Genomic DNA, 27650 nt, shown 5'->3' on the forward strand with positions numbered 1-27650 from the left:
ATGTCGGGGGAATTGAAGGGATCGGGGGGATGAAAATTATTGGGGGAATTAAAATGTCGGGGGAATTGAAGGGATTGGGGGATGAAAATTATTGGGGGAATTAAAATATCGGGGGAATTAAAGTGATCGGGGGAATGAAAATGATCGGGGAATTAAAATATCGGGGGAATTGAAGGGATCAGGGGGATGAAAATTATTGGGGGAATTAAAATTGTTGGGGAATTGAAATGGGGGAATTAAAATGTCGGGGGAATTGAAGGGATTGGGGGATGAAAATTATTGGGGGAATTAAAATATCGGGGGAATTAAAGTGATCGGGGGGATGAAAATGATCGGGGGAATTGGAATTATCAGGAATTAAAATCGTTGGGGGAATTGAAATTATTGGGGGAATTGAAATTATGGGGGAAATTGAAATGGGGGAATTAAAATTATCGGGGGAATTAAAATTATTGGGGAAATTAAAATTGTTGGGGAATTGAAATGGGGGAATTAAAATTATCGGGGGAATTAAAAATATCGGGGGAATTGAAATTATCAGGAATTAAAATTATCAGGGGGATTAAAATTATTGGGGAAATTGAAATCATCAGGGGAAAAAACAGGCTGGGAATGTTCCCCTGGAGAAGGGAAGGATCCAGGGAGAGCTCAGGGCCTGAAGGGCTCCAGGAGAGGGACTGGGACAAGGCATGGAGGGACAGAAATATTATTATTAGAATTATTCTTAATAATTAATTAGTAATTTATTAATGATAATAACAATAATTATTATTCAGGCATTGGTTGGTTCATCTCCTGTTCAATTGAAGGGGGAAACTCCTGGGAGCAGGGGTGGTAATCCAGGGATCCCTGGGGGAGAGGAGGATGGGGTGGGATTTGGGATGGGATTCCTGGCTGGGAGCGTGGGGCTGGAATTCCGCGGAATTCCCAGGGAAGCTCTTTTCCCAGATAATTCCTGCTTTTCCACCCGTCAGGATCAGCCCCTCCCCTGAGTTTCTGGGTCACCTTCAGCTCTCAGCATTTCCATCCTGAACTGGATAAATTCCATCCCTGGATGTACCCATGGCCAGCTGGGATAGCTCTGGGATAGCTCGAGGTGTCCCAGCCCGGGCAGGGCTGGGAATGGATCTTCTGGATCCTTCCAACCCCAAAATTTGGGAATTCCATGGAACCCAGCCAGCCCCAGCTGGCCGAGCTCGTTCTCCACCCCAAATCCCCCGTGCTGAACAAGGACCAGCCTGTGCTTCCAGGAACGCTCAGGACTATTCCTGCTGCCTGGAATCCTCGGGAATACCCCTCCCCCGGCGGTTTTCCCTGGATTTCCCCCCGTGACGCCCCTGTCTTTGCCGCAGCCCACACCAAGGACATGCCCTTCACCTGCGAGACCTGCGGGAAGTCCTTCAAGCGCAGCATGTCCCTCAAGGTGCACTCCCTGCAGCACTCGGGGGAGAAGCCCTTCCGCTGCGAGGTGAGGGAATTCCCGGGGCAAATCCCGGGGGGAGATCCTGGGAATGCTCCCGGGAGGTGGGAATGGCCTTGGGTGGGGTGGGAACCAGGGGCGGTTCCGTCAGAGTTTGGGAATTGTCTGCATAATCGGGCACAAGCAGTTCATGTGCCAGTGGTGTGGCAAGGACTTCAACATGAAGCAGTACTTCGACGAGCACATGAAAACCCACACTGGTAAGGGCCGGGGGGGTCCCTGCCGGGCATTCCCACGGGATTCCCTCGGGATTCGGGGTGTTCTCCCGCTGGCACAGCGGCTGGGAGAGCTTCGTGCCCCGCCTTGGATCTGTTTGTGTTCTGGTGTGACAGTCGGAGCTGGGGTTCCCTGCGGGGAAATGGGAATTATTGCTGGGGTGTTTTGGTCTGGGGGAGCCCCTGGCCGGAGCCTTGGGGCCCCAAATCCTGAGGGGAGCCAGGATTTCAGAGCTTTTTGGCCCCAAACCCAGCCTGAGCCAGGATTTCAGAGCCTTTAAAACCCAACCTGAGCCAGGATTTCAGAGCCTTTTGACCCTAAACTGAGCCAGGATTTCAGAGCCTTCTGACCCCAAACCCTGAGGGGAGCTGGGATTTCCTAAACCCCCATTGATCCATAAAGGCAGTGGTGTTTCCCAGGGCTCAGGTGATTTTCCCAGGGCTCAGGTGATTTTCCAGGGGGTTCTCCATGGCTCAGGGGGTTCTCCATGGCTCAGGTAATTTTTTCAGGGGTTCTCCCAGGGGCTCAGGTGATTTTCCCAGGGCATTCTGCATGGCTCAGGGGGTTCTCCGTGGCTCAGGGGGTTCTCCATGGCTCAGGTGATTTTTCCAGGGCTTCTCCCAGGGGTCAGATGATTTTTTCAGGGGTTCTCCATGGCTCAGGTGATGTTTGGGAAATTTGAATCACTGAGGGGTGGTGCCAGCACAGTTCCCTCCCCAGGGGTCTTTGGAGGGATCTGAAGGGGGTAAATCCATGGGATAAATCCATGGGATAAATCCATGGGATAAATCCCTGGGGAGCTGCTAGGAGCTGGTTTGGAGGGAAGCAGAGTCCTCTAGTGGAGAGAGACCTGGACACGCACAGAAACGCGTTTTCCTGGAATAACCCCATCCCCGCCAGGCTTTCCCTCACAATCCCAGCTTTTTCCACTCAATTCCAGCTTTCCCCACTCCATTCCAGCTTTCCCCCCTCAATTCCAGCTTTTCTCTCACAATTCCAGCTTTTCCCTCACAATTCCAGCTTTTCCCCTCTCAATTCCAGCTTTCCCCACTCCATTCCAGCTTTCCCCTCCCAATTCCAGCTTTTCCCTCACAATTCCAGCTTTCTCCCCTCCCGATCCAAACCTTCCTTCAATCCCTCACTTCCATCCCTTCTTTCCCTGAGCTGTTGCTGCCCAGCCCCACCTCCCTCCCCTCCCCTCCCCTCCCCTCCGTGGCTCATTCCCAGCTTCCCAAAGCCCCGACATTCCCGTTTTTCCCGGCAGAACTGCGACGAGAGGTTCCAGTACAAGTACCAGCTGCGCTCCCACATGAGCATCCACATCGGGCACAAGCAGTTCATGTGCCAGTGGTGTGGCAAGGACTTCAACATGAAGCAGTACTTCGACGAGCACATGAAAACCCACACTGGTAAGGGCCGGGGGGGTCCCTGCCGGGCATTCCCACGGGATTCCCTCGGGATTCGGGGTGTTCTCCCGCTGGCACAGCGGCTGGGAGAGCTTCGTGCCCCGCCTTGGATCTGTTTGTGTTCTGGTGTGACAGTCGGAGCTGGGGTTCCCTGCGGGGAAATGGGAATTATTGCTGGGGTGTTTTGGTCTGGGGGAGCCCCTGGCCGGAGCCTTGGGGCCCCAAATCCTGAGGGGAGCCAGGATTTCAGAGCTTTTTGGCCCCAAACCCAGCCTGAGCCAGGATTTCAGAGCCTTTTAAACCCAACCTGAGCCAGGATTTCAGAGCCTTTTAAACCCAACCTGAGCCAGGATTTCAGAGCCTTTTGACCCTAAACTGAGCCAGGATTTCAGAGCCTTCTGACCCCAAACCCTGAGGGGAGCTGGGATTTCCTAAACCCCCATTGATCCATAAAGGCAGTGGTGTTTCCCAGGGCTCAGGTGATTTTCCCAGGGCTCAGGTGATTTTCCAGGGGGTTCTCCATGGCTCAGGGCGTTCTCCATGGCTCAGGTAATTTTTTCAGGGGTTCTCCCAGGGGTCAGATGATTTTCCCAGGGCATTCTGCATGGCTCAGGGGGTTCTCCGTGGCTCAGGGGGTTCTCCCCGTCCCGCACCCCTACGGCGCCCTGGCCCTGCCGCCCCACGGGCACCACCCCCACGGGCACCACCCCCAGCACCTGCCCGTGCCCCCCGTGCCCCACCTGCCGCCGCCCCCCGCCCTGTTCAAGAGCGAGCCCCTGAACCACCGCGGGCACGGCCACGGGCACGGCGGCGACGGCTTCCTGCGGCACCTGGACAAGGGCAGCCCGGCACAGCCGCACTGACACCGGCTGGCACCCAGGTTTGGGAGCGGGGATATCCAGGTTTGGGAGCTGGGATGGGAGCTGGCACCCAGGTTTGGGAGCGGGGATGGGATCTGGGGTGGGATTGAGCTGCTGTGAGCATGGGCACAGCCACGGCTTCCTGCGGCACCTGGACAAGGGCAGCCCGGCACAGCCGCACTGACACCGGCTGGCACCCAGGTTTGGGAGCGGGGATATCCAGGTTTGGGAGCGGGGATGGGATCTGGGGTGGGATTGAGCTGCTGTGAGCATGGGCACAGCCACGGCTTCCTGCGGCACCTGGACAAGGGCAGCCCGGCACAGCCGCACTGACACGGGCTGGGGTCAGGGACCTGGGACCCAGGATCCAGCTCTGGGATCTGGGATCCAGCTCTGGGATCCAGCCTGGCTCTGGGATCTGATCCAGCTCTGGGATCCAGCCTGGCTCTGGGATCCTCCCTCCCACCACCCCACCCCGCTCCTGGGCCGAGCTCTGCCCCACCCCCCGGGTCCCCTCTCGAGGACCCCCAGGACTGAAACGCCCCAAATTTGTGTTTTCCCGGTGACTTTTCTAAATCCCGGCTCCCGAGCCTGGTGGAATTTTCTAATTTCATATCAGCTGACGAGGTTTGCTTGGCTTTTATATCCTGGCCCTCTCCTCAAAGAGGAGGCGGGCCCGGGCTCTTTGTACTAATGGGAAAGGCTGTGAGTTAATTAATACAGAGCATTAATGATCACTGTGTACGTAATGATTCCTTTCAGCACCCCGAGCTCGGAGCATTCACCCAGAAAAGCAAAAAAAAAAAAACAAAAAGGAAAAAAGAAAAAAAAAAAACCAACAAAAAACCACCCCTCCCGTTGTTTTTGTGTAGCTCTCCTAACACACTTCTTTATTTTACTACAGAAATTATTTTAGAGGTTTTTTGTATAGATCCTATTTAGTAGAGTCTGTTTCTAAAACAAAAAAAAGCCAAAAAAAAAAAAATTGATGATGATAATAATAATAATAATTGTATTTCCATAAACGGTGTAATTTTTTCAGTGTAGCTGCACCTCTGTTGTACAATAGAGAAATTTTTATAATCAGCCCCAATGTGATTCCTCAAAAATGCTTTTCCCAAATTCCCCAACCCCACGACTCCAAGGTGCTTCGGAGAAGAGAGGAAAAAAAAAAAAAACCCAGAGGTTTCTGGAAAAGTCACCCCCAAACCGGCGGCGATTTCTGCATTTAATTTATTTTTTAGGGCTTTTTTGGGTTATTTTTGTTCTTTTTTTAAAATTTTCATTTCCCTTTTCCCGGTTTCTCTTCAGCTGTCGGGGTCAGATATTCCTGCTGGATGTGGATCCAGGAACGGATGGAATTTTATCGGGAGGGAGATTTTCTCCTGCAAACTGGGGGAATTTGGGAATGGGAAGTCCGGGAACAAGCAGGATCTGCCAGCAGGGGGAGGTGACGGACCCGAGTCAGGCAGGAATTCGGTGGCTTTTCCTGGGATCGGTGAGTTTAGGGATGAATCCGGGGCTGCTCTGGAATTCCTGGAATTCCTGAGAGGGGAATGCAGAGGGATCAGGGAATTCCTGGAATTCCTGAGGGGAATGCAGTGGGAGCAGGGAATTCCTGGAATTCCTGAGAGGGGAATGCAGTGGGAGCAGGGAATTCCTGGAATTCCTGAGGGGAATGCAGTGGGAGCAGGAAATTTGGGAATTCCTGAGAGGGGAATGCAGTGGGAGCAGGGATTCTGGAATTCCTAAGGGGAGTGCAGAGGGATCAGGGAATTCGGGAATTCCTGAGAGGGGAATGCAGTGGGAGCAGGGAATTCCTGGAATTCCTGAGGGGAATGCAGTGGGAGCAGGGAATTCCTGGAATTCCTGAGAGGGGAATGCAGTGGGAGCAGGGACTGGGAATTCACGAGGGGAATGCAGTGGGAGCAGGAAATTTGGGAATTCCTAAGGGGAGTGCAGAGGGATCAGGGAATTCCTGGAATTCCTGAGAGGGGAATGCAGAGGAAGCAGGGACTGGGAATTCACGAGGGGAATGCAGTGGGAGCAGGAAATTTGGGAATTCCTGAGAGGGGAATGCAGAGGGATCAGGGAATTTGGGAATTCCAGGGGGAGGATCAGGGCCAGGGAATTCCCAGGAGCTCCTGCCTGTTTTTTTGGGAGATTTTGGGCTGAAGCTGTCCCACAGCCCTGGACGTTCCCGGGCAGCTCCATCCCAGGAATCCTGGATGGTTTTTAGGGCCAGATTTGGGGATTTTGGGCAAACCCAGCTCCAGGATGGGGAGCTGGAGCCGTTCCCCTGGGAATTGCCCCATTCCAGGGGCTGGGACCCCTCAGGTTGGATTTCCCCCCCCCCGGATCCAGGAATTCGCTCCCCCTGCCAGAGCAGTGCCCAGAAAATCCCGAATTCCTGGGAATTCCTGGGAATTCCTCCTCTTTGTGCTGCTTTTCCCACCCCAATCCCACCAAACTCCAACCCGGAGACCCCACGGGGAGCTCTGCCCTGCTCGTGGATTTTGGGATTCACTTTCAGCCAGAAAAGGCAGAATTCTCCCCCAGGACAAAGCTGCCTTGGGAAAACCTCTGGAATTTGCTCCTCCCTGGATGTTTTCCCAGCCTTTTCCTAATCCCAGAGTTGGGTTTTCCACAACTTTGGAAATTTCAGGGTCGTTTTGGGCCCAAACCCCTTGTTTTTGGCTGAGCTGGAAGCCCTTCCTGATGAAAGAAATGACATTTTTTAACCATTTCCTCCAGAATATTTAAATCCCCCTCTTCCCCTCTGGCAGGAAAAAATTCCAATCCTGATTTCCCAACTGTTGCAATTCCCTGGAATTCTCTGCATTCCCCCCTGCAGCCGGCAGTGGTGCCACAATTTCCTGCTCAGGATAATCCGGGATAATCCGATTTTTAAATGCTGAAAAACCCCAGAATCAGCCACCAATAATTTGCGCTCCAGGTTTTTCAAAGCCATTTTTCCTCCTCAATAAATTCCCCAGCATTCCAGGCTGCTCTTCCAAGAATTCCAGAATCTGGGATGGTTTTTGGGGTTTGTTTTTTTTTTCCTGCTCTTCAGCTCCGCTCTGTATCGGATCATTCTGAGAATTTATGAACTTCCTTTCTGTGGAAGAAGATTAAAAATTCCAACCCCTCTTCCCGGTCTGGCCGTGGTGTGAGATGCTGGGAGGGCAGGGTGGGATCATTTCCAAAGGAAAAAAAAAAACCAGGAAAATGGGGAAATTTGGTTTAAAAGCAGGAAAATCAAGGCTGGGATTTGTTGTGGTTTCTTAAAACCTTCGCTTTCCATTTTTGCTGCACCCACAGAATTCCACAGGGATGGGAAATTCCAAGGGGTTTGTCCTTTCTGCACCTGTCACTTCTGCTTTATTTCCCCGTTTCATTTTGCTTTCTTTTCCTATTTTATTTTGCTGCTTTCCCCCTTTATTTCCCCATCTCATTTTGCTTTTTCCCTATTTTATTTTGCTTCATTTTCCCACTTTACTTTCCCTTATTTGTCCCCATTTATTTTGCCTTTTTCCCATTTTACTTCGCTGCTTTTTCCCATTTTATTCCTCGGTGGAACCCGGGCTCGGCGCCCCCGGAGCTGCGTGCTTTTCCCGGGAATTCCTTCCTGAGGGTTTGGGATTTAACCGGGAGTTTAGGATTTAACCGGGAGTTTGGGATTTAACCCGGGAGTTTGGGATTTAACCGAGAGTTTGGGATTTAACCGGGAGTTTGGGATTTAACCGAGAGTTTGGGATTTAACCCGAGCCGCATTTTGGGGAGGCGGAGCCGGGAGAGGGCGGCGGAGCTGCCGCAATCCCAAAATCCGGGACAAACCTGGAGCCGGCGGGGCTGGCCCGGCTCCTGCGGGATTCCAGGGCTGGGAAAGGCTCCCGGGGCCGCCAGGAGCGCCCGGCCCGGCCTCTGTCCTCGGCTGCTCCGCAGTGGAAAATCACCGGGAGCGTCCGTGCCAAAGCCCGGGGCTGCGATGGCCCGGGATGGGTCCGGGATGAGCCCGGGATGGGTCCGGGATGAGCACGGGATGGCCCGGAATGGGCCCGGGATGGCCCGGGATGGGTCCGGGATGGGCCCGGGATGGTCCGGGATGGGTCCGGGATGGCCCGGGATGGGTCCGGGATGGTCCGGGTGATCCCGGTGTGGTCTTTGCCCCGCTGGGTCCCGGTGGGAAGGGGCAGCAGCCCCTGCGGAATTCCCCCTCTGGATTCTCCCGCTCGGAGCGGCTCCAGAGGGGGAAATATCCCGGGAGAGGAGGAGAGTCCCAGGCTGAGGAGGGGATAAAAGAATTCCATGTCAGAATTCCCTGTCAGAATTCCCTGCAGGATTCCCTGACAGGATTCCTTCACAGGATTCCCTCACAGGATTCTTCATAGAATTCCCTGCAGGATTCCCTCACAGGATTTCCCTGACAGAACTTCCTAACAGAATTCCCTGACAGAATTCCCTGACAGGATTCCCTCACACGATTCCCTGACAGAATTCCCTGCAGGATTCCCTCACAGGATTCCCTGACAGAACTTCCTAACAGAATTCCCTGACAGAATTCCCTGACAGAATTCCCTGACAGGATTCCCTCACACGATTCCCTGACAGAATTCCCTGCAGGATTCCCTGACAGAATTCCCTGACAGAATTCCCTGCAGCATTCCCTGACAGAATTCCCTGCAGGATTCCCTGCCAGAATTCCCTGCCAGCATTCCCTGACAGAATTCCCTCACACGATTCCCTGCCAGCATTCCCTGCCAGAATTCCCTGCAGGATCCCCTGACGTTCCCCAGAGGCCCGGCGGGGCAGGGTCCCCGGGGCAGGTCCCCGGAGCGCTCCGGGCTCTGCTCTGCGCCGCAATTTTTCCCCGAACGAGCAAAATCCCGACGTTCGGGCTCGGGCACCGGGACAGCCGCCGCTCCTCCCGACCTTTGCAATCGCGGCCGCGCCTTGCCGTCCCTGCAGGCTTTACAATTAAAGTTTAATTAAAAAGCAGCGAAAAGCCCCGAGCTCGGCTGGCCCCGGGGCGCTGCCCGGTATTTTTATCCCGGCGGCTCCTGCGGGCCCGCGATAGCGGCGGGGCCCGGGCGGGGCGCGGGGCCGGCGGCGCTGCCCTGGCACCGCCACCCTGCAATTCCCTGTCCCGGCTCCCAAAATTAGCGCGGGGACCCCGCCCGCTGCGGCCGCACCGCCCCGCCGGGATTTTGGGGACAATTCGGGCGTTTTTCTCGCTCGGCTCCGGGGGTAGAGCCTCCCCCCCGGACGGCTTCGGTTACACAAGCCCGGAGCGGTCACCGGGGGCGGGGGGAGCCCGGCCTTGGGTTGGTTTTTCCCGATTTGGGAACTTTTGGCAGCGGGGCGGGGGCGGCGGGACCCGCGCGGGCGCTCCCCCCTCCCCTCGGAAAAGAGGCGTGGTCTGTTAGAGCCCCGCCCCTCCGCGGCGGGGAAGCTGCGCCGCTATTGGCTGTGTGGGCGATGACGTAGGCGCACTGCGGCGGCTCCGCGCGGCCCCGGTGGCGTCGCTTTAAAGGGGCCGCGCTCGCGGCAGCGCCGGCGGCGGCACCGGCCCCGGAGCGGCCCCGGAGCGGCCCCGAGCCCGGGCTGCCCCCGCGCCGCCCCCGCACTCTCCGGCACCGGGCCGGACCGGGCGCTCCCCGCAGGTTCCGACCCGGTAAGGAGGCGAGAGGCGGCACCGCGGCGGTACCGGGAGATGCCGGATCCGCAACGGCTGCTGCCGGTACCGGCGGGTTTCCCCCCGGCTGGACCCTGCCGGGATCGGATGGTGCCGGTACCGGGGGTCTCCACCCGGCGGGATCCTGCCGGGAGCCGAGCGGATGGTGCCGGTACCGGGGGGTACCGATACTGTTGAACCCTGCCGGTACCGGGGCAGCTCCTGCCGGTACAGGGGGGTCCTGATTCGGTTGGACCCTGACGGTACCGGGGCGGTCCCCACCCGGTTGGACCCTGCCGGTACCGGGAGGTGCCACCCGGGACCGGAGCGGCCGCGATTCAGCCCCGCCGGTACCGGGAGGAGCCGCGGAGCTCGGGGAGGGGCTGTGCCGGTACCGGAGCCGCTGCCGGCCCGGTAGCACCGGGCGAGAGGCCACGTCCGCGGCGGGATCCGGGATCCGGGGCTGGATCCCCCGAACCGCCGCGTTCCGGGGCCGAGCCCGGGGCTGCGGTAACGCCGCGGATTCCCGGCAGGAAAAACAAACACCGGGAAGAGCCGGAGCAGCCCCGTCACCCGAGGTGACCCGGAGGGCTCTGCCCGTGCCCGTGCCCGGGAATTCGGGGGGAAAGCGGAGCCCGGGAGGGGACGAGGGGACCCGGGGCTGCCGGGACCCGCTCGGGGCGCTCCTTCCCGGGGGTTCCCGTTAATTCCCGCATTTCCTCCTCTTTCGGGAGCCGGGCTTCGCGGCGGGGCGGGTTCAGTTCCAGCGGCGGCGGGATCGTGTCCCGCTCCCGGTTCTGCCCTCGCGGCTTTTGGGGCAGCGGGGTTCGCCCCGCTCGGTTTCCCGGGAATTCTGCCCCGGAGCTGGAATTCGCTCGAGGGCAGAAGTTGCGTTCGAGTTCGTTAAAAACCCGAATATCCCACGCACCAAAATCAGCTTTGGGGTTAAAAACCTCCAGAGCGGGCACGGGCAGAGAGCGCCGGGGGCAGCGCGCCGCTGTCCCGGGAATGCTCCCGGTATCCCGGCACTTCCCGGCTCCGAGAGCGGGTCCCGGTCCCGGCTCCCGGTATCCCGGCACTTCCCTGCTCCGGGAGCGGGTCCCGGTCCCGGCTCCCGTTATCCTGGCACTTCCCTGCTCCAGGAGCGGGTCCCGGTCCCGGCTCCCGGTATCCCGGCACTTCCCGGCTCCGGGAGCGGGTCCCGGTCCCGGCTCCCGGTATCCCGGCACTTCCCGGCTCCGGGAGCGGGTCCCGGCTCCCGGTATCCCGGCACCTCCCGGCTCCGGGAGCGGGTCCCGGTCCCGGCTCCCCGCGGCCGCTCCTCCCCGGTGCCGGGGCGGGACCGAGCGCGGCGGGGCCGATTTCGGGGAACCCGCGGGCGGCTCCGGCCGCTCCTCCCTCGGCTCTGGGGACAGAGATCCCCAAAACCCCGAAAGCCGCGCCACAAACCGCGCCGGGAAACGATTCCCGGCATTTCCCAGGCGTTTTCCCAAACTCGGGGAGATCCCGGCACTTCCCTGCTCCGGGAGCGGGTCCCGGTCCCGGCTCCCGTTATCCTGGCACTTCCCTGCTCCAGGAGCGGGTCCCGGTCCCGGCTCCCGGTATCCCGGCACTTCCCGGCTCCGGGAGCGGGTCCCGGCTCCCGGTATCCCGGCACTTCCCTGCTCCGGGAGCGGGTCCCGGTCCCGGCTCCCCGCGGCCGCTCCTCCCCGGTGCCGGGGCGGGACCGAGCGCGGCGGGGCCGATTTCGGGGAACCCGCGGGCGGCTCCGGCCGCTCCTCCCTCGGCTCTGGGGACAGAGATCCCCAAAACCCCGAAAGCCGCGCCACAAACCGCGCCGGGAAACGATTCCCGGCATTTCCCAGGCGTTTTCCCAAACTCGGGGAGTCGAAATTTTTATTCCTGAGCGATTATCCCGTTTATTTCCAGTCCCCCCGGCCGCGCTTTTTTTGGGGAGGGGAAACGCGGCTGCTTCGCTTCCCAAGGGAGCCACTTCTATTTGCGGGAAGGGGCTCGCGGCTGCCCCACCCCGCACCAAAATTCGGGATTTTCTCCGGCCGGGATTTCCATTCCCTCTTCCCTATCCCGCACCAAAATCCGGGATCCGCTCCCGCCGGGATTTCCATTCCCGCTGCCCCATCCCGCACCAAAATCTGGGATGCGCTCCCGCCGGGATTTCCATTCCCTCTTCCCTATCCCGGACCAAAATTCGGGATTTTCTCCGGCCGGGATTTCCATTCCCTCTTCCCTATCCCGGACCAAAATCCGGGATCCGCTCCCGCCGGGATTTCCCATCCCGCACCAAAATCCGGGATCCGCTCCCGCCGGGATTTCCCTTCCCGCTGCCCCCAGGGGCCGCCTGGCTGTGTCCGTGCGTTAATTCAGGTCCTGCAGATTTCCTAAATTATTTTTTCCCTCCCGTGGCAGCGGGATCAGGCTGGAGCTGGGAATTGCTGCTTTCTTGGGGTGGGATTTCCTTCCCCGTGTGCCGAGGATTTTGGGGTTTTTGGGATGCCAGGAGCCCCCCCAGCCCTCAGAGGATTTCAATCCCGAAATAACCCGCCCGGGACTCAATCCCCAAAAAACGCTGCCTCCGCTTCTGGGGTCTGCTTTGAGCCCATTCCTCGCGGGTTTGGGGCCGTTTTGGGGCCGGTTTTAGGGCAGGTTTGGGGCCGGTTTTGGGGTCGTTTTTGGGACAGGTTTGGGGTCGTTTTTGGGGCAGCAGCTCCTGCAGCCGCAGCTCGGGATGCTCCGAGCTCCTGCCGGGAGACGGGGCCGGGATCGTCCCGCTGGTCCCCGGCTCAGCCTTGTCCCCAGAAATGCCATCCCGGGGGCTCTGCCGTGCCCGGGGAGGGGGCACACCGGGACGGGGGGGCTCGTGTTGACTTTTCCCGGGATTTGGAGCAGCGGGGAGAGCCGGGAGGGGGGAATTGCTGCGGGAACGGTGCTGAAATCCGGGCTGGTCCCGGCGGCTCCTCGGGATGAGCCCAAAGGGGCCCGGGGGGCTCCGGCCCAGCCCGGCCCGGGTTTTGCCATCCGGGACAAATCTCCGGGACCGGCGGCTCCGTGGGAGGCTCCGGGGAGCCCCAGGGGTTCTGCCTGACCTCGCCTGCCCCAAAACCCCAAATTCTGCCCCTGGAACTTTTCCCACCCCGCAAACCCCAGCCCCTCGGGCCCAGAGGAGTTTTTGGGGCAGTGTCACTCCCCGTGCCCACGCTGTCCCCACCCCGGTGTCCCCCGTGTCCCCAGGGCTCTTTCTCTGCCTCCCAGCACCACAGACTCTCCCTGAGGCTTCATCCCAAATTATTTCCTCGCTGCTGGCAGCGACCAAGCAGTGACCAAAATTCCAGTTCCTCTTTCCTGTTAAATCCCTTTTTTTTTTTCCGTCTCTCCCGCTTTGGAAGCCGCTCCCAGCCTGACTGTGGCGTTGTTTGGCTCCAGGTTCTGTCTGTAAATAAACCCTCGAGTTCTGGTGGGTTTTGGAAACACCCAGCATGTGGTTCCAGGCCTCACAAAAAAGGGATTTTTCCAACATTTCCAGCGCAGGTTCCACCCCGGGCTCCGTTTCCGTGCGTCAGGTGCCGCCGCAGCCGCGGGTTTTTATTCCAGCCGAGTCACGGATCGTGTTTGTGCCCAAAATAGCCGGGAGCCGGGCTCCGATCCAGCCCAGTCCCCCACAAAATCACCTTCCCGCTGCCGGTGACAAATCCCGGGATCCTCCCGGCCCGGCCGAGCCGAGCTCGCGGTGCCCGGCCGCAATTCCCAGCGGGAATTCCCGATTTTCCAGCCGGCGCGGTGATTTCAGGGAGGTTTCCCCTCGCCGTGGACCACCAGGGGTCGGCAGAATTCCGCCTCGGTGGCATTCCCGGAGAACCTCTCCATCCAAAGGAACACCCCAAGGGAATTACCCCGGGAGAAAATCGGGGTGGGGGGTTTGGAGCAGGAGCAGGGACGCTGCTCCCGGGTTTGTTTTTTTGGCATTCCCAGGTTTTTGCTATTCCTTTTTTTTTTTTTTTTTTTTTTTTTTTTTTTTTTTTTTTTTTTTTTTTTTTTCCTTTTTGTTCTTCCCGGTTTTTATTTTTTTTTAATTTTTTTTTTGGCCGTTCCCTCTCTGCCCTCACGGGGAATCAGGAGGGATCAGCGGCTTCAAACGGGCTCTGCTCTCCTGCAGTTCCCCCACCCTGGAACAGAAGCTCCGGAACTCGGGAATACCCCGGGAAAAGCCCCGGGAAAAGCGCCGGGATTCACGGAATTCCCTCTTTTCTGTGCTTCGCAGCCCTGGCCCCGGGGATGGTGCCAGCATGAGGAGGTGCTGCCAGGGCGTGGGGCTGCCATGCCTGTTTAAGGTCAGTGCCACTGTCACCTCTGCCACCTCCCCTTCCCGGGCAGGGGGGGGTCGGGTCCCCAAAATGCAGAATTCCACCCTGGAGCGGCCGGGAAGGGCTGAGGGGAGCAGGGGATGCCAGGCCGGGTGGATTTGGGGTTCATGGAATGCCCTGAGCCGGGAGGGATCCCCCAGGATCGTCCAGCCCAGCTCCCGGCCCTGCAGGACACCCCAAAATCCCACCTGGGCATCCCCGGGGCCTTGGGAACGGGGCATTCCCTGGGGAGCTGTGCCCTAAAATCCCACCTGAGCCCCTGGGCTGTGCCCCCTGTCCCCGAGGTGGCACGGGAGGGGCTGTCACCCCTGTCTCAGCTGTCCCCACTGTCCCCGAGGTGGCACTGGAGGAGCAGGCTGGGCTGTCCCCCCCTGTCCCAGCTGTCCCCCCAGGCTGGGCTGTCCCCCCCAGTGTCCCCCTGTCCCAGCCCAGGTGTGCCGGCTCCAAGGCTGCCTCGCTGATCCCGGAGCTCTTTCCCAAGGCCGGAAATTCCCTGATCCCAGGACGCGCTGTCCCCTCTCGGCACAGTGACCTCCGGCCCGGATTAGCCGGGCAGGGCGATCCCGTTATGGGCAGGATTTGGGGCCTGGCAGGGGGATTAACCCCTCCCGGCCCGGCTGGGCTGACCAGCCCGGGCTCAGGTGGCCCCGGGCGGCCTCGTGGTGGCCACAAGGTACCAGCGGGGTTTGTCCCCCTGGCAGGGACTGGGAACGGCCGGTGCCACCACACCGCAATGGCAGCGGGGTCTGTCTGTCCCACACCCCAGTGACAGCGGGGTCTGTCTGTCCCACACCCCAATGACAGCGGGGTCTGTCTGTCCCACACCCCGGTGACAGCGGGGTCTGTCTGTCCCACACCCCAGTGACAGTGGGGTCTGTCCCAATGGCACCAGGGTCTGTCTGTCCCATACCCCACTGACAGTGGGGTCTGTCTGTCCCACACCCCAGTGACAGCAGGGTCTGTCCATCCCACACCCTGATAACAGTGGGGTTTGTCCCAATGGCAGCGGGGTCTGTCTGTCCCACACCCAGTAACACCCAGCTCTGTCTGTCCCACACCCAGTAACACCGTGTCTGTCTGTCCCACACCCAATAACACCCAGCTCTGTCTGTCCCACACCCAATAACACCCAGCTCTCTGTCCCACACCCAGTAACCCGTGTCCGTCTGTCCGTCCCCCGCAGGGCGCGGGCATGGCCGGCCCGCGGCCGCCCCGTTTCCTGCTGGTGTTCGACTTTGACGAGACCATCGTGGACGAGAACAGCGACGACTCGGTGGCGCGGGGCCGGGCGCTGCCGGAGCCGCTGCGCCAGAGCCCGCGCGGCGGAGGGTCTGTCCATCCCACACCCTGATAACAGTGGGGTTTGTCCCAATGGCAGCGGGGTCTGTCTGTCCCACACCCCAATAACAGCCAGGTCTGTCTGTCCCACACCCAGTAACACCGTGTCTGTCTGTCCCACACCCAGTAACACCGTGTCTGTCTGTCCCACACCCAATAACACCCAGCTCTGTCTGTCCTACACCCCAATAACACCCAGCTCTGTCTGTCCCACCCCCAATAACACCGTGTCTGTCTGTCCCACACCCAGTAACCCGTGTCCGTCTGTCCGTCCCCCGCAGGGCGCGGGCATGGCCGGCCCGCGGCCGCCCCGTTTCCTGCTGGTGTTCGACTTTGACGAGACCATCGTGGACGAGAACAGCGACGACTCGGTGGCGCGGGGCCGGGCGCTGCCGGAGCCGCTGCGCCAGAGCCCGCGCGGCGGCTCCTACAACGAGCACATGCAGCGCGTGCTGGCCTTCCTGGGCGAGCAGGGCGTGCGCCCCGCCGAGCTCAGGGCCGTCTACGAGAACATCCCGCTGTCCCCCGGCATGGCCGAGCTCTTCCAGCTCCTCTCCAAGCAGCAGGAGCTCTTCGAGCTGGTGCTCATCTCCGACGCCAACACCTTCGGCATCGAGGCCAAGCTGCGCGCGGCCGGCGTGCGCTCGCTCTTCCGCAAGGTCTTCAGCAACCCGGCCGGCTTCGACCGCCGCGGCGTGCTCACGCTGGGGCCCTACCACAGCCACAAGTGCCCGCGGTGCCCGGCCAACATGTGCAAGAGGAAGATCCTGGGGGAGTACCTGGAGGAGCGGGCGCGCGAGGACGTGGAGTTCCAGCGCGTCTTCTACGTGGGGGACGGCGCCAACGACTTCTGCCCCGCCGGGGCTCTGAGGGCGGCCGACGTGGCTTTCCCCAGGAAGGGCTACCCCATGCACAGGCTGATCCAGGAGAGCCAGGAGAAGCAGCCCGGGGCGTTCCCGGCCGCCGTGGTGCCCTGGGAGTCGGCGGCGGAGGTGGCGCGGTACCTGCAGGAGCTGCTCCGCAGGAAATGCTGAGCATCTCCCGGGATGTTCTCCTGCCTTTCCCAGCCCGTTCCTGGCCAGGGAAGCACTTTCTGCAGGCCCCTGGTCCTGCCTGGCCACGGAGCCACGGCCACAGCCGGCCCCCGCGCCCTTTGTGACCGGACCGGGATTTTTGGGGGAGTTGTTGCTTCCTTTCCCTTTTGACCTCGAAAGTGAATTCCCAAAAATGCAGCAGCCGGCTCCCCGCGGGCTGGGCACGTCCTTGCTCCTGCCATCCTCCCCCCGGCCTGCCTGGCCCTGGGCTCCTGATCCCGCTGGGAATTCTGGATAGGAAATCCCTGCTCCCTGGGCTCCTGATCCTGCTGGGAATTCCAGCTGGGAAATCCCTGCTCCCTGGGCTCCTGATCCTGCTGGGAATTCCAGCTGGGAAATCCCTGCTCCCTGGGCTCCTGATCCTGCTGGGAATTCTGGATAGGAAATCCCTGCTCCCTGGCCCCCACGCCCCACCCCGAGCCCTGCTCTGGGGCTCTCCCTCCCTGGGGATTCATTCCCGGGACAAACCGTGCCGGGAGCACCGGGAGAGCTTTGGGAAGGGGCAGAGCCTCTCCAGCCCCGTCCCGCCGGGCACAGGAGCCGCAGCAGGGCCCGGCCTCGCCCCTGCCAGCCGCGCTCCTCTCACCGTGTCCCCGCGGTGTCCCCGCGGTGTCCCCGCGTCCCCTCCCTGCCCCGAGCCCTTCCCTGGATCGTGCAGGGTCCCTCCTTCCCCAGGGAGGGTCAATTCCCCCCGAGCCGGGCACCCGCGAGGTGCCACAATCCCCCCGGGGGACACTGCTGGCACCAGAGGCCAGCCCCCCCCGCCCCCCGTCCGTGTCCCCCTCCCCACCGCAGTATTAATTAATTAATTAATTAATTACCCCTTCTAATTGCACTCTGCAGGGGCACCTCCAGCACCTGCTGCTCTCTGGGGTTGGCTCCCCCTGGATTTATCCTGGGTTTGTCCCGGTTTATCCTCAGCCTTCCCGGCCCCCGAGGGCTCCCCAAAGCCCCGCAGGAAACAACCAAAGCAGCCCCGAGTCGTTCCCCCTCCGTGCCACCCCCGCCCCTCGTCCTTCCTCCTCCTCCTCCTCCTCCTCCTGGACTGTGAGGAAATCAAAGCCATGGAATTAAAGCTGCAAACCCGTGTGAGAGAGGCAGAGCCGTGTATGGAGAAAACACCAGAGGGGGCACGGGCCCGCCTGGGACAGGCTCCGAGCCGCAGCCCGGGGTGCCTCCTGCTCCTGGGGGTGCCTCTGGATCCTGGGGGTGCCTCTGGATCCTGGGGGTGGCTCTGGATCCTGGGGGTGCCTCTGGGTCCTGGGGGTGCCTCTGGGTCCTCGAGGGTGGCTCTGGCTCCTGGGAGTGCCTCTGGATCCTCGGGGGTGGCTCTGGATCTCCTGGGGGTGGCTCCTGCTCCTGGGGGTGCCTCTGGATCCTGGGGGTGCCTCTGGATCCTGGGGGTGGCTCTGGATCCTGGGGGTGCCTCTGGGTCCTGGGGGTGCCTCTGGGTCCTCGAGGGTGGCTCTGGCTCCTGGGAGTGCCTCTGGATCCTCGGGGGTGGCTCTGGTTCTTCTGGGGGTGGCTCCTGCTCCTGGGGGTGCCTCTGGATCCTCGGGGATGGCTGGGCAGGGGCTGGGCCAGGGGATCCAGGGGGTTTGGGACCCTCTGTAAGGGGGTTTGGGACCCTCTGCACCTCTCTGCAGGGGTTTGGGACCCTCGGTACCTTTCTACAGGTAGCTCTCCGGGGCCCACGGGGGCTCCTCTGCGGCTGGTGGCGGTGGCAGGGCCAGGTCCCCAAAGTCAGGCACAGCTGGGGGTGGTGGCAGCAGCTCGAGGTCCTCGGGGGCTGCGAAAGCCCCAGAAGGGGTGAGGGGGGAAGGGGCTCACCACGGCCAGAAGGGACAGGGACGGGTCACGCGCTGCCCCCCGTGTCCCTGCCACCCCCAGAAGGGACAGGGACGGGTCACACGCTGTCCCCCGTGTCCCTGCCACCCCCAGAAGGGACAGGGACAGGTCACACGCTGCCCCCCGTGTCCCTGTCACCCCCAGAAGGGACAGGGACAGGTCACACACTGTCCCCGTGTCCCTGTCACCCCCAGAAGGGACAGGGACGGGTCACGCGCTGCCCCCGTGTCCCTGTCACCCCCCGGAGCACTGAGCACTCACCTGGAGGGGGGAATTCTGGTGGGGGCACGGCCAGGTCCCCAGGGAGGGGTGGCAGCAGGTCCCCGGGCACGGGTGGCAGCAGGTCCCCGGGCAGGGGTGGCAGCAGGTCCCCGGGCACGGGTGGCAGCAGGTCCCCAGGGAGGGGTGGCAGCAGGTCCCCAGGGAGGGGTGGCAGCAGGTCCCCGGGCAGGGGTGGCAGCAGGTCCCCGGGCACGGGTGGCAGCAGGTCCCCAGGGAGGGGTGGCAGCAGGTCCCCAGGGAGGGGTGGCAGCAGGTCCCCGGGCACGGGTGGCAGCAGGTCCCCAGGGAGGGGTGGCAGCAGGTCCCCAGGAAGGGGTGGCAGCATGTCCCCGGGCACGGGTGGCAGCAGGTCCCCAGGAAGGGGTGGCAGCAGGTCCCCAGGCAGGGGTGGCAGCAGGTCCCCAGGCAGGGGTGGCAGCAGGTCCCCAGGCAGGGGTGGCAGCAGGTCCCCAGGCAGGGGTGGCAGCAGGTCCCCAGGCAGGGGTGGCAGCAGGTCCCCAGGCAGGGGTGGCAGCAGGTCCCCGGGCAGGGGTGGCGGAGGCGGGATGGCAGTGGCAGGCGGGGGTGGCCCCGGAGGGGACGGTGCCAGCAGGGGTGGCCCTGGCAGCGGTGGCGGGGCAGGAATTCCGTCCCCAGGGGCTGCCGGGGCCCCGCGGGAGCTGGGGGGGAAGGAGCAGCAGTGTCAGGCTGGGGGTCCCTGTGTCCCCACCCTGAGCACAGACACTGTCCCGTGCCAGGACAAGGTGGCACCGTGTGGCACGAGGCTCTGCAGCGTGCAAACCCTTCCCCACCCCGTGCCCCATTCCCCATCATTCCTGCCATTATTTCCCATCATCATTTCCCACCATTATTTCCCACCATTATTTCCCATCGTTCCCATCATTTCCCATCGCTCCCCCTCTCCCTAAAGGACATCCTTGCTCTGCACATGAGCCCTGCCAGGGAAGGAAATCCCCCAAATCCCTTTATTTGCTCCCCAAACCCCATTTTTCCCCCAAACCCCTTTATTTCCCCCAAACCCCTTTATTTCCCCCAAACCCCTTTATTTCCCCCAAACCCTTTATTTCCCCCAAACCCCTTTATTTCCCCCAAACCCCTTTATTTCCCCCAAACCCTTTATTCCCCCAAACCCCTTTATTTCCCCCAAACCCCTTTATTTCCCCCAAACCCCTTTATTTCCCACACCCCGAGCACCGGGAGCTGCCCCGTACCCGGGGGGCAGCGGGGAGGAGCTGCAGGAGCTGCTCGGGAGCTTCCCCACGGGAACCACGGGCGGCTGCACCGGCTCGGGGACACGGCTGCTCCTCCTGCGGGGACCGGACGGGATGGGATTGACAGGATGGGATGGGATGGGATGGGATGGGATCAGTGGGGTGGGATGGGATGGAATGGGATCAGTGGGGTGGGATGGGATGGGGTCCATGGGATGAGATGGGATGGGACGGAATGGGATGACGGGAACCACGGGCGGCTGCACCGGCTCGGGGACACGGCTGCTCCTCCTGCGGGGACCGGACGGGATCAGTGGGACGGGATGGGATCAGTGGGGTGGGATGGGATGGAATGGGATCAGTGGGGTGGGATGGGATGGGGTCCATGGGATGAGATGGGATGGGACGGAATGGGATGGGATGGGATGGGATCCATGGGTTCAGTGGGACAGGATGGGATGGGATGGGATTGATGGCATAGGATCAATGGGACAGGATGGGATAGGATGCGATGGGATCAATGGGATCAATGGGATCAATGGGACAGGACGGGATGGGATGGGGTCCATGGGATGGGATGGGATTGATGGGATGAGATTGACAGGATCAGTGGGATCAATGGGATCAACGGGATCAATGGGATGGGATGGGATCAATGGGATGGGACGGGACCCCGACAGAGGTCTCGTGCCACCACCCCTCGGTGACAGAGCAGGGCCACCCCCCCGGCCCGGCCCGTCTCACCCCAGCGTTCCCGCAGCCGGTGCCGAGCAGGATTTGGTGCGTTCAGTGGGACAGGATGGGATGGGATGGGATTGATGGCATAGGATCAATGGGACGGGATGGGATGGGATCAATGGGATCAATGGGATCAATGGGATCAATGGAACAGGACGGGATGGGATGGGGTCCATGGGATGGGATGGTTGGAGTGTGATGGGATGGGGTCCATGGGATGGGATGGGATTGATGGGATGAGATTGACAGGATCAGTGGGATCAATGGGATCAACGGGATCAATGGGATGGGATGGGATCAATGGGATGGGACGGGACCCCGACAGAGGTCTCGTGCCACCACCCCTCGGTGACAGAGCAGGGCCACCCCCCCGGCCCGGCCCGTCTCACCCCAGCGTTCCCGCAGCCGGTGCCGAGCAGGATTTGGTGCTTTTCCGAGCCAGGGTGCCGGTGCGGGACAGCTGCGTGCTGGTGTCCTGCGGCACGGGGACACGGGCCACGGGGACACGGGGACAAAAGGGGACGACACACAGACACACACAGACACGGGGACACACGGAGACATGGGGACACACGGAGACACACAGACATGGGGACACACGGACACGGGGACACGGGGACACACGGACACGGGGACACACGGGGACACGGGGACACACAGACATGGGGACACATGGACACGGGGACACACGGACACAGGGACACATGAATACGGAGACACACGGAGACACGGACACAGGGACACATGTGGGTGACACCCCTGCCCGTGACCTCCGGGCACCGCGGGGCTGTGACATCCCCGCGGCGGGCTCGGGGAGCAGCGGAAGGCGCCGGGGCTGCGGGGGCGGCCCCGAGGCAGCGGCTCCGTGGGAACCGCGGCCGCCCCGAGCCCGCCGGGGGATTTCCGCACTGGGGGAGGATCTGCGGGGCTGAGAGGCCTCCAAAACCCTCCTGGGGGCACTTTTCAGAGCTGGGAGAGGCTCACGGGGCTCTGAGGATCCCAAATCCCTCCTGTGGGCACTTTTCAGAGCTGGGAAAGGCTCACGGGGCTCTGAGGATCCCAAATCCCTCCTGGGGGTTTTTTTCAGAGCTGGGAAAAGCTCATGGGGCTCTGAGGATCCCAAATCCCTCCTGGGGGGTTTTTCAGAGCCGGGAGAGGCTCACGGGGCTCTGAGGATCCCAAATCCCTCCTGGGGGGTTTTCCAGAGCTGGGAAAGGCTCACAGGGCTCTGAGGATCCCAAATCCCTCCTGTGGGCACTTTCCAGAGCTGGGAAAGGCTCACGGGGCTCTGAGGATCCCAAATCCCTCCTGGGGGTTTTTTTCAGAGCTGGGAAAAGCTCATGGGGCTCTGAGGATCCCAAATCCCTCCTGGGGGGTTTTTTCAGAGCTGGGAAAAGCTCATGGGGCTCTGAGGATCCCAAATCCCTCCTGGGGGGTTTTCTGGAGTTTGAGGATCCCAAAACCCTCCTGGGGGCACTTTTCAGAGCTGGGAGAGGCTCACGGGGCTCTGAGGATCCCAAATCCCTCCTGTGGGCACTTTTCAGAGCTGGGAAAGGCTCATGAGGCTCTGGGGATCCCAAATCCCTCCTGGGGGTTTTCCAGAGCTGGGAAAGGCTCACGGGGCTCTGGGGATCCCAAATCCCTTCTGTGGGGTTTTTCCAAAGCTGGAAAAGGCTCTGTGGGGTGCCAGGCCCCCAAAGCTGAGTGGGCACGGACAGACCCCCCTTCTCCACGGAGGAGGGGTCTCAGCCACCCGTGCACCCCTCAGGGGACACTGGGGACTGATCAATGCCACCCAAGCCCCCCGTGCTGACCTTGACCCCGTGGCCGACGCCGTCCAGCGCGCTGAAGTTGAGGGGTTTCCTGTAATAGGGCTCCAGCACGGGGGGCTCTGGGGGGGCCACGACCTTCTGGTAGCTCAGGAGCCTCCTGGTGACGGTCAGGGCGCCGATCTCGCGGCGTGACACCTTCTCCTTGTGGATGTCCACGCTCTGCCGAGGTGACACTGTCACCAAGGTCCCGTCCCAGGCTCTCCCCCCTCCCCCGGGTGCCACCATCCCTGCAGCAATGTCCCCAAGCTCTGGGTGGCATTGGGACCCTGCAACATTGTCCCCAAGCTCTGGGTGGCCGCAGGACCCTGCAGCAGTGTCCCCAAGCTCCTGCTGGCCACAGGACCCTGCAGCATTGTCCCCAAGCTCTGGGTGGCACTGGGACCCTGCAGCAGTGTCCCCAAGCCCCAGGAGGACAAGGCCAGGCTCCAGCACGGGGACAGTGTGGCAGCCAGGCCAACGCTCTGAGCTCCACTCGGAGATTTGGGGGCACTTTGGGATCGGCAGATGTGACAGCAAAACACCCCCGAGGCCAATTCCCGACCCCTGGGGGTGGTTCTGCACTCCCAGTGCACGGGGCGGGGGGGTCTGCAGCCCCTCGGAGCCGCCCAAGCCTTGTCCCAAGCCCACCCCGCAGTGTCCCACTGTCCCCAGCGTCCCACCTGTGCCACGCAGGCGATGTCGGCCTCCACCCGGCGCAGCTGGGCCGCCTGCAGCTCCAGCAGGCGCAGGAAGGCGCTGGCCAGGCTGCTGACCTGGTAGGTGACACTGGCCAGGGACTGCGTGCTCAGAGCCATCGTCTCCTCCAGCGCCTTCCTCTTGTCGCTGGCCTGCGGGGGACACAGCCGGCCGTGGGACAGAAAAACCGCAGGTGTTTCCTTCCGCTTTCCAAATGCCTCACGCTTCCCCCCGCTCCAGCGCGCCGGCGGGAGGGGGCATCCAGGGATTCCCCGGGATTCCTGACGGGAACGATGTCCCGGAGGGTTCCGGAGGACACGGAGTGCCCGGAGCAGCCTCTGGCCACCCCTGGGGACAGCCAGGGAGCCACATGTGGGACAGCTGGGGTGGCAGCAGCTGTGATTGGGCTCTCAGCGCTGCTGGGCTCTCAGCCCTCTCAGCCCTTTTGGGGCTCTCAGCCCTGCTGGGGCCCTCAGCCCTTTTGAGGCTCTCAGCCCTTTTGGGGCTCTCAGCCCTGCTGGGGCCCTCAGCCCTTTTGAGGCTCTCAGCCCTTTTGGGGCTCTCAGCCATTCTGGGCTCTCAGCCCTCTCAGCCCTTTTGGGGCTCTCAGCCCTGCTGGGGCCCTCAGCCCTCTCAGCCCTTTTGAGGCTCTCAGCCCTTTTGAGGCTCTCAGCCCTTTTGAGGCTCTCAGCCCTGCTGGGTTCTCAGCCCTCTCAGCCCTTTTGGGGCTCTCAGCCCTGCTGGGGCTCTCAGCCATTCTGGGCTCTCAGCCCTCTCAGCCCTGCTGGGGCTCTCAGCTCCCGGAACAGCTCAGCTCATTTCCCTTCGGTTCTGCCCCGCTGGCTCCGGGCCCTCAGAGAGGCCACAGCCCCGGTCCTGGGGGGCACAGGGGACCCCTGCCCGGCAGGGAGGGCCAGAGGGGCATTTCCTTCTGCCTTCATCTCCTACCCCGGCCCTCAGGGAGCCAGGCAGGGAGCAGGAGAAGGAGGATGAGGAGAAGCAGGATGAGGATGAGGAAGAGCACGAGGAGGAGGACAAGGCATGTGCCAGCAGAGCTTCACGCTCACCCTGCGAGTGCAGGCCCCGCCGGGTGCCACCTCCCAGCCCCTGGAGGTGACACACACCTGGCCCCGGTGCCACCAACCCCCTGGAGAACCCCCCCTGCACCCCAAAGCCCCGCGGGAGCCGCTGGGGAGCCGAGGAGAAGCCAAGGCACGGGGAAAACGCAGCCGAGGGCGGCCGGGGCAGGCGGGCCGGGAGCCAGCGGGGATGCTGGGGCTCCCGGGGCACCGCTCCAGCAGCCACCCCGCGGGGCTGGCATCGCCCCCGGCCCGGCCCGGCCCGGCCCGGCCCGGCCCTGACCTGCAGGTAGTTGCTGTGGCAGTAGTCGGCCACCCGCAGCAGGTTGCCGTGCTGCTCCCGCAGCCGCTGCCGGCCCGCGGGGATGTCGCTGTGCCGCAGCCGCTCCAGCTCCGACATCGCCTCGCTCTCGGCTCCCACTTCCTCCCCGCTGCGCGTTTTGAAGCCGCTGCCGGCGCTGACGCAGGGCCCGCGGGCGCCGCGGTGTCCCCGTCCCGCCGAGGGACACCCCGCCCTGCCGGCGACAAGCGGGGGGCTGGCGGGGAGGAAGGCACGGGGCCCCGGCCGCGGCGGGGATGGCAGCGGGGAAGGATGTGAGTCACGGGGAACCGGGGCTGCACGTCGGGGAGTGACCCCAGAAGGATCCCGACCCCAAAAGTATCCCGACCCCAAAGGGATCCCAAATCCAGAAGGACCCCAAATCCAGAAGGATCCTGACCCCAGAAGGATCCAGACCCCAAAGGGATCCCAAATGCAGAAGGATCCCAACTCCAGAAGGATCACGACCCCAGAAGGATCCAGAACCCAAAATCATCCCGACTCCAAAGGGATCCAGAGCCCAGAAGGATCTCGACCCCAAAAGGATCCTGACCCCAAAGGGATCCAGAATCCAGAAGGATCCAGACCCCAGAAGCATCCCGACTCCAGAAGGATCCTGACTCCAGAGGGATTCTGACCCCAAAAGGATCCCGACCCCAAAGGGATCCCGACCCTAAAATCATCCCGACCCCCATCTCTGCTCCTGTGCCCAGGAGCCACCGCCGCCCCCCTCGGGGCTCGGCACGTCCCGCAATCCGCGGAGCTCTCGCCGCCCTTGGCTGCGCGCCTCGCCCGCCCGGTAGAGGCAAAGGAAGGGAATGTTCGTGGATTCCGGGATGCTCCCGGTGCCAGTGCCCCTCCCCGCGCAGCCTCTCCCGGAGCCGGGCACAGCGGGACGAGCCCGGTGACCCCCGAGGTGCTCGGGCCCCCTGGCTGGGGACAGCGGGGACAGCGCGTCCTTCGCCAGGGACGTTTCACATCCCCGCAGGAAATTCCCACTTCCCGGGGCTCGGAAAGCCGCGCCAGCCTCTGCTCTGCTCCTGCTCCACCCCCAGGTGCTTCCCTGCGGCCTCCCGGGCTCTGTCCCCAGCCCTGGGGCCGGGCCCTTCCTGAGCCCATCCCGAGGGAAACGATGATGGATTTCCTCCGGTCCCGCTCCTCACAGCCCCGGCACCGGCACGGAGCTGCCCCCGGCCCCCGGAGCTGCCCCCGGCCCCCGGAGCTGACCCCGGCTCCCCTCCCAAACGGGGGGAAGCTGCCGGGACCCCCAGGGGTCAGCCCCGGGGTCAGTCCCAGGGGTCACTCCCGGGATCACTCCCAGGGGTCACTTTCAGTGGTCACTCCCGGGGTCACTCTGGGGTCACTCCCAGCGGTCATTCCCGGGGTCACTCCCAGGGTCACTCCCAGGGGTCACTCCCAGGGGTCACTCCCAGGGGTCACTCCCAAGGGTAATTTCCAGGGGTCACTCCCAGAGGTCACTCCCGGGGTCACTCCCGGGGTCACTCCCGGGGTTACTTCCAGGGGTCATTTCCAGGGGTCACTCCCAGGGGTCACTCCCGGGGTCACTCCCAGGGGTTATTTCCAGGGGTCACTCCCAGAGGTCACTCCCCCGGGGTCACTCCCGGGGTCACTCCAGGGTCACTCCGGGGTCACTCCCGGGGTCACTCCAGGGTCACCCCCGGGTCACTCCGGGGTCACTCCCGCCTCTCCGGGCAGGACCCGGACACTCCGGGCTCGGTGTCCCGGGCAGGCCCTGGGGGCTCCGGGGGCGTCCCGGCCGGACCCCACCCACCCCTCCTGCCCCGCCCCGCCCCGGCCCGATTAGGCCGGGCTTTGGGGCTAATTCCCGACACCTGACCGGCTTAGGCTCCTGAGTCCATTATCAGCTTAGGAGCAAAGACATCTGCTGCCGGCAGAGCCCGGAGCCCGCAGCAGCCTCTCCTCTCCCCTCCATGGGGCTCTGAGCGGCCCCAGCGCGCACAGGGGCCCCCCCGGCCCCCCAGGTGAGTGCCTCCGCTCCTCCGCGGCGATTTGGGCACCAGGAGCCGCTTTCCCCCCGGTTTTGGGAGCTCCCGGGGCTGGCGGTATCCCCAGGGATGTGTGGGCACGGGGCACGCGTGCCATGGGGTTTTTTGGGAAAAAGAGTTGGGTTTTCCCAACCTCCACGGCCCCAAAAGCTTCAGGAGAGTGCAAATAACGGAGTTCAGGGTGACGGAGGAGCCGTGCTGTAAGAGCTGGAGGAAAGGAAAGCTGAAATGAGTTAAATTCCTTGGGAAAGCGGGGAAGGTGTTCCCAGGCAGTGGTCAGGGGCACCAGGGGGTCACAGTCCTGCTGGCACACAGCAAAAATGCCAATAATCAGCCGTGCCTCAGTTCCAGGGCACAATGGCTCAGGACATGACCGAGAAGGAGCTGCTGAAGATGGAGCTGGACCAGCTGAAGAAGGAGGTGAAGAACGAGAGGCAGATGGTGAGTTCCTCGCTGCAGCCAGGGCAGGAGGGGAGCTGTGCTTCCTCAGGGCAGGGAAAGACCCCCAGGGCCCGAAATCCACCCCCAAAGCCAGGCAGGAGCACCCACACCGCCCCTAAAGCTCTGGGGTGCTCTGAGACACCCCAGGGGTGGTTTTGGGATGGCCCAGGGATTATTTGGGATGCCCCAGGGGTGGTTTTGGGATGCCCTGAGACACCCCAGGGGTGGTTTTGGGATTTCTGGCACATCCCAGGGATGGTTTTGGGATGCCCCAGGGGTGGTTTAGGGCCCCCCCAGGGGTTATTTGGGACGCCCCAGGGACAGTTTAAAGACACCCCATGCCGGGTCCGTGTCCCACTCCCCTGCCCCAGCCCCAGGCCGGCTCCGATGCAGATCCCCCAGTACAGATCCCCCAGTACAGATCCCCCTGGCAGATCCCCCAGTACAGATCCCCCCGTGCAGATCCCCATTGTAGATCCCCAGAGCAGGTCCCTGGTGCAGATCCCTGTGCAGATCCCTCCCCGTTGCATCCTCCCGTTGCAGATCCCTGTTGCAGATCTCCAGTGCAGATCCCCGTTGCAGACTCCCCCCATTGCAGATCCCCTTGCAGATCCCTGGTGCACATCCCTGGTGCAGATCCCCCTGTGCAGATCCCCCCGTGCAGATCCCCCCTGGGCATCCCCCATTGCAGATCCCCCCGTTGCAGATCCCAGTGCAGATCCCCGTTGCATATCCCCCCCCATTGCAGACC

At 62.3% G+C, this 27650-nt stretch overlaps 5 protein-coding genes across 5 annotated transcripts in view; 3 read left to right on the forward strand and 2 right to left on the reverse strand.

Moving 5' to 3' along the window:
* Window positions 1-5043, forward strand: part of ZNF652 (zinc finger protein 652) — a 23726-nt gene extending 18683 nt beyond the window's left edge. The window contains exons 5-7 of the mRNA XM_041465395.1: window positions 1353-1468; window positions 2961-3105; window positions 3697-5043. Coding sequence (XP_041321329.1) covers window positions 1353-1468; window positions 2961-3105; window positions 3697-3965 — 530 coding nt within the window. The 3' untranslated portion in view covers window positions 3966-5043. The remainder of the gene's footprint in view (window positions 1-1352; window positions 1469-2960; window positions 3106-3696) is intronic.
* Window positions 5044-9489: 4446 nt separating this feature from the next.
* On the reverse strand, window positions 9490-11776 carry LOC121352445 (basic proline-rich protein-like). Its single transcript, XM_041465396.1, has 4 exons — window positions 11728-11776; window positions 10308-11425; window positions 9991-10141; window positions 9490-9893 (listed from the first exon to the last, which is right to left on the reverse strand). Exons 1-4 carry the CDS (start codon window positions 11774-11776, stop codon window positions 9490-9492), a joined length of 1722 nt encoding a protein of 573 aa, XP_041321330.1.
* A 3641-nt stretch (window positions 11777-15417) lies between these two features.
* PHOSPHO1 (phosphoethanolamine/phosphocholine phosphatase 1) lies at window positions 15418-17539 on the forward strand. The gene has a single exon (XM_041465373.1). The coding sequence runs from the start codon at window positions 15644-15646 to the stop codon at window positions 16385-16387; it is 744 nt and encodes a 247-aa protein (XP_041321307.1). The 5' UTR covers window positions 15418-15643; the 3' UTR covers window positions 16388-17539.
* ABI3 (ABI family member 3) lies at window positions 16560-24549 on the reverse strand. Its single transcript, XM_041465397.1, has 9 exons — window positions 24396-24549; window positions 23018-23185; window positions 22341-22517; window positions 20916-21001; window positions 19789-19884; window positions 18986-19236; window positions 18557-18939; window positions 18114-18236; window positions 16560-18022 (listed from the first exon to the last, which is right to left on the reverse strand). Exons 1-9 carry the CDS (start codon window positions 24510-24512, stop codon window positions 17504-17506), a joined length of 1920 nt encoding a protein of 639 aa, XP_041321331.1. The 5' UTR covers window positions 24513-24549; the 3' UTR covers window positions 16560-17503.
* Window positions 24550-25463: 914 nt separating this feature from the next.
* The window catches only part of GNGT2 (G protein subunit gamma transducin 2), a 3876-nt gene continuing 1689 nt past the window's right edge, over window positions 25464-27650 (forward strand). Inside the window, exons 1-3 of the mRNA XM_041465374.1 lie at window positions 25464-25486; window positions 26298-26434; window positions 26804-26899. Coding sequence (XP_041321308.1) covers window positions 26816-26899 — 84 coding nt within the window. The 5' untranslated portion in view covers window positions 25464-25486; window positions 26298-26434; window positions 26804-26815. The remainder of the gene's footprint in view (window positions 25487-26297; window positions 26435-26803; window positions 26900-27650) is intronic.

Source organism: Pyrgilauda ruficollis, unplaced genomic scaffold (assembly GCF_017590135.1).
Source record: "Pyrgilauda ruficollis isolate IOZ18807 unplaced genomic scaffold, ASM1759013v1 scaffold189, whole genome shotgun sequence".
Taxonomy (NCBI): domain Eukaryota; kingdom Metazoa; phylum Chordata; class Aves; order Passeriformes; family Passeridae; genus Pyrgilauda; species Pyrgilauda ruficollis.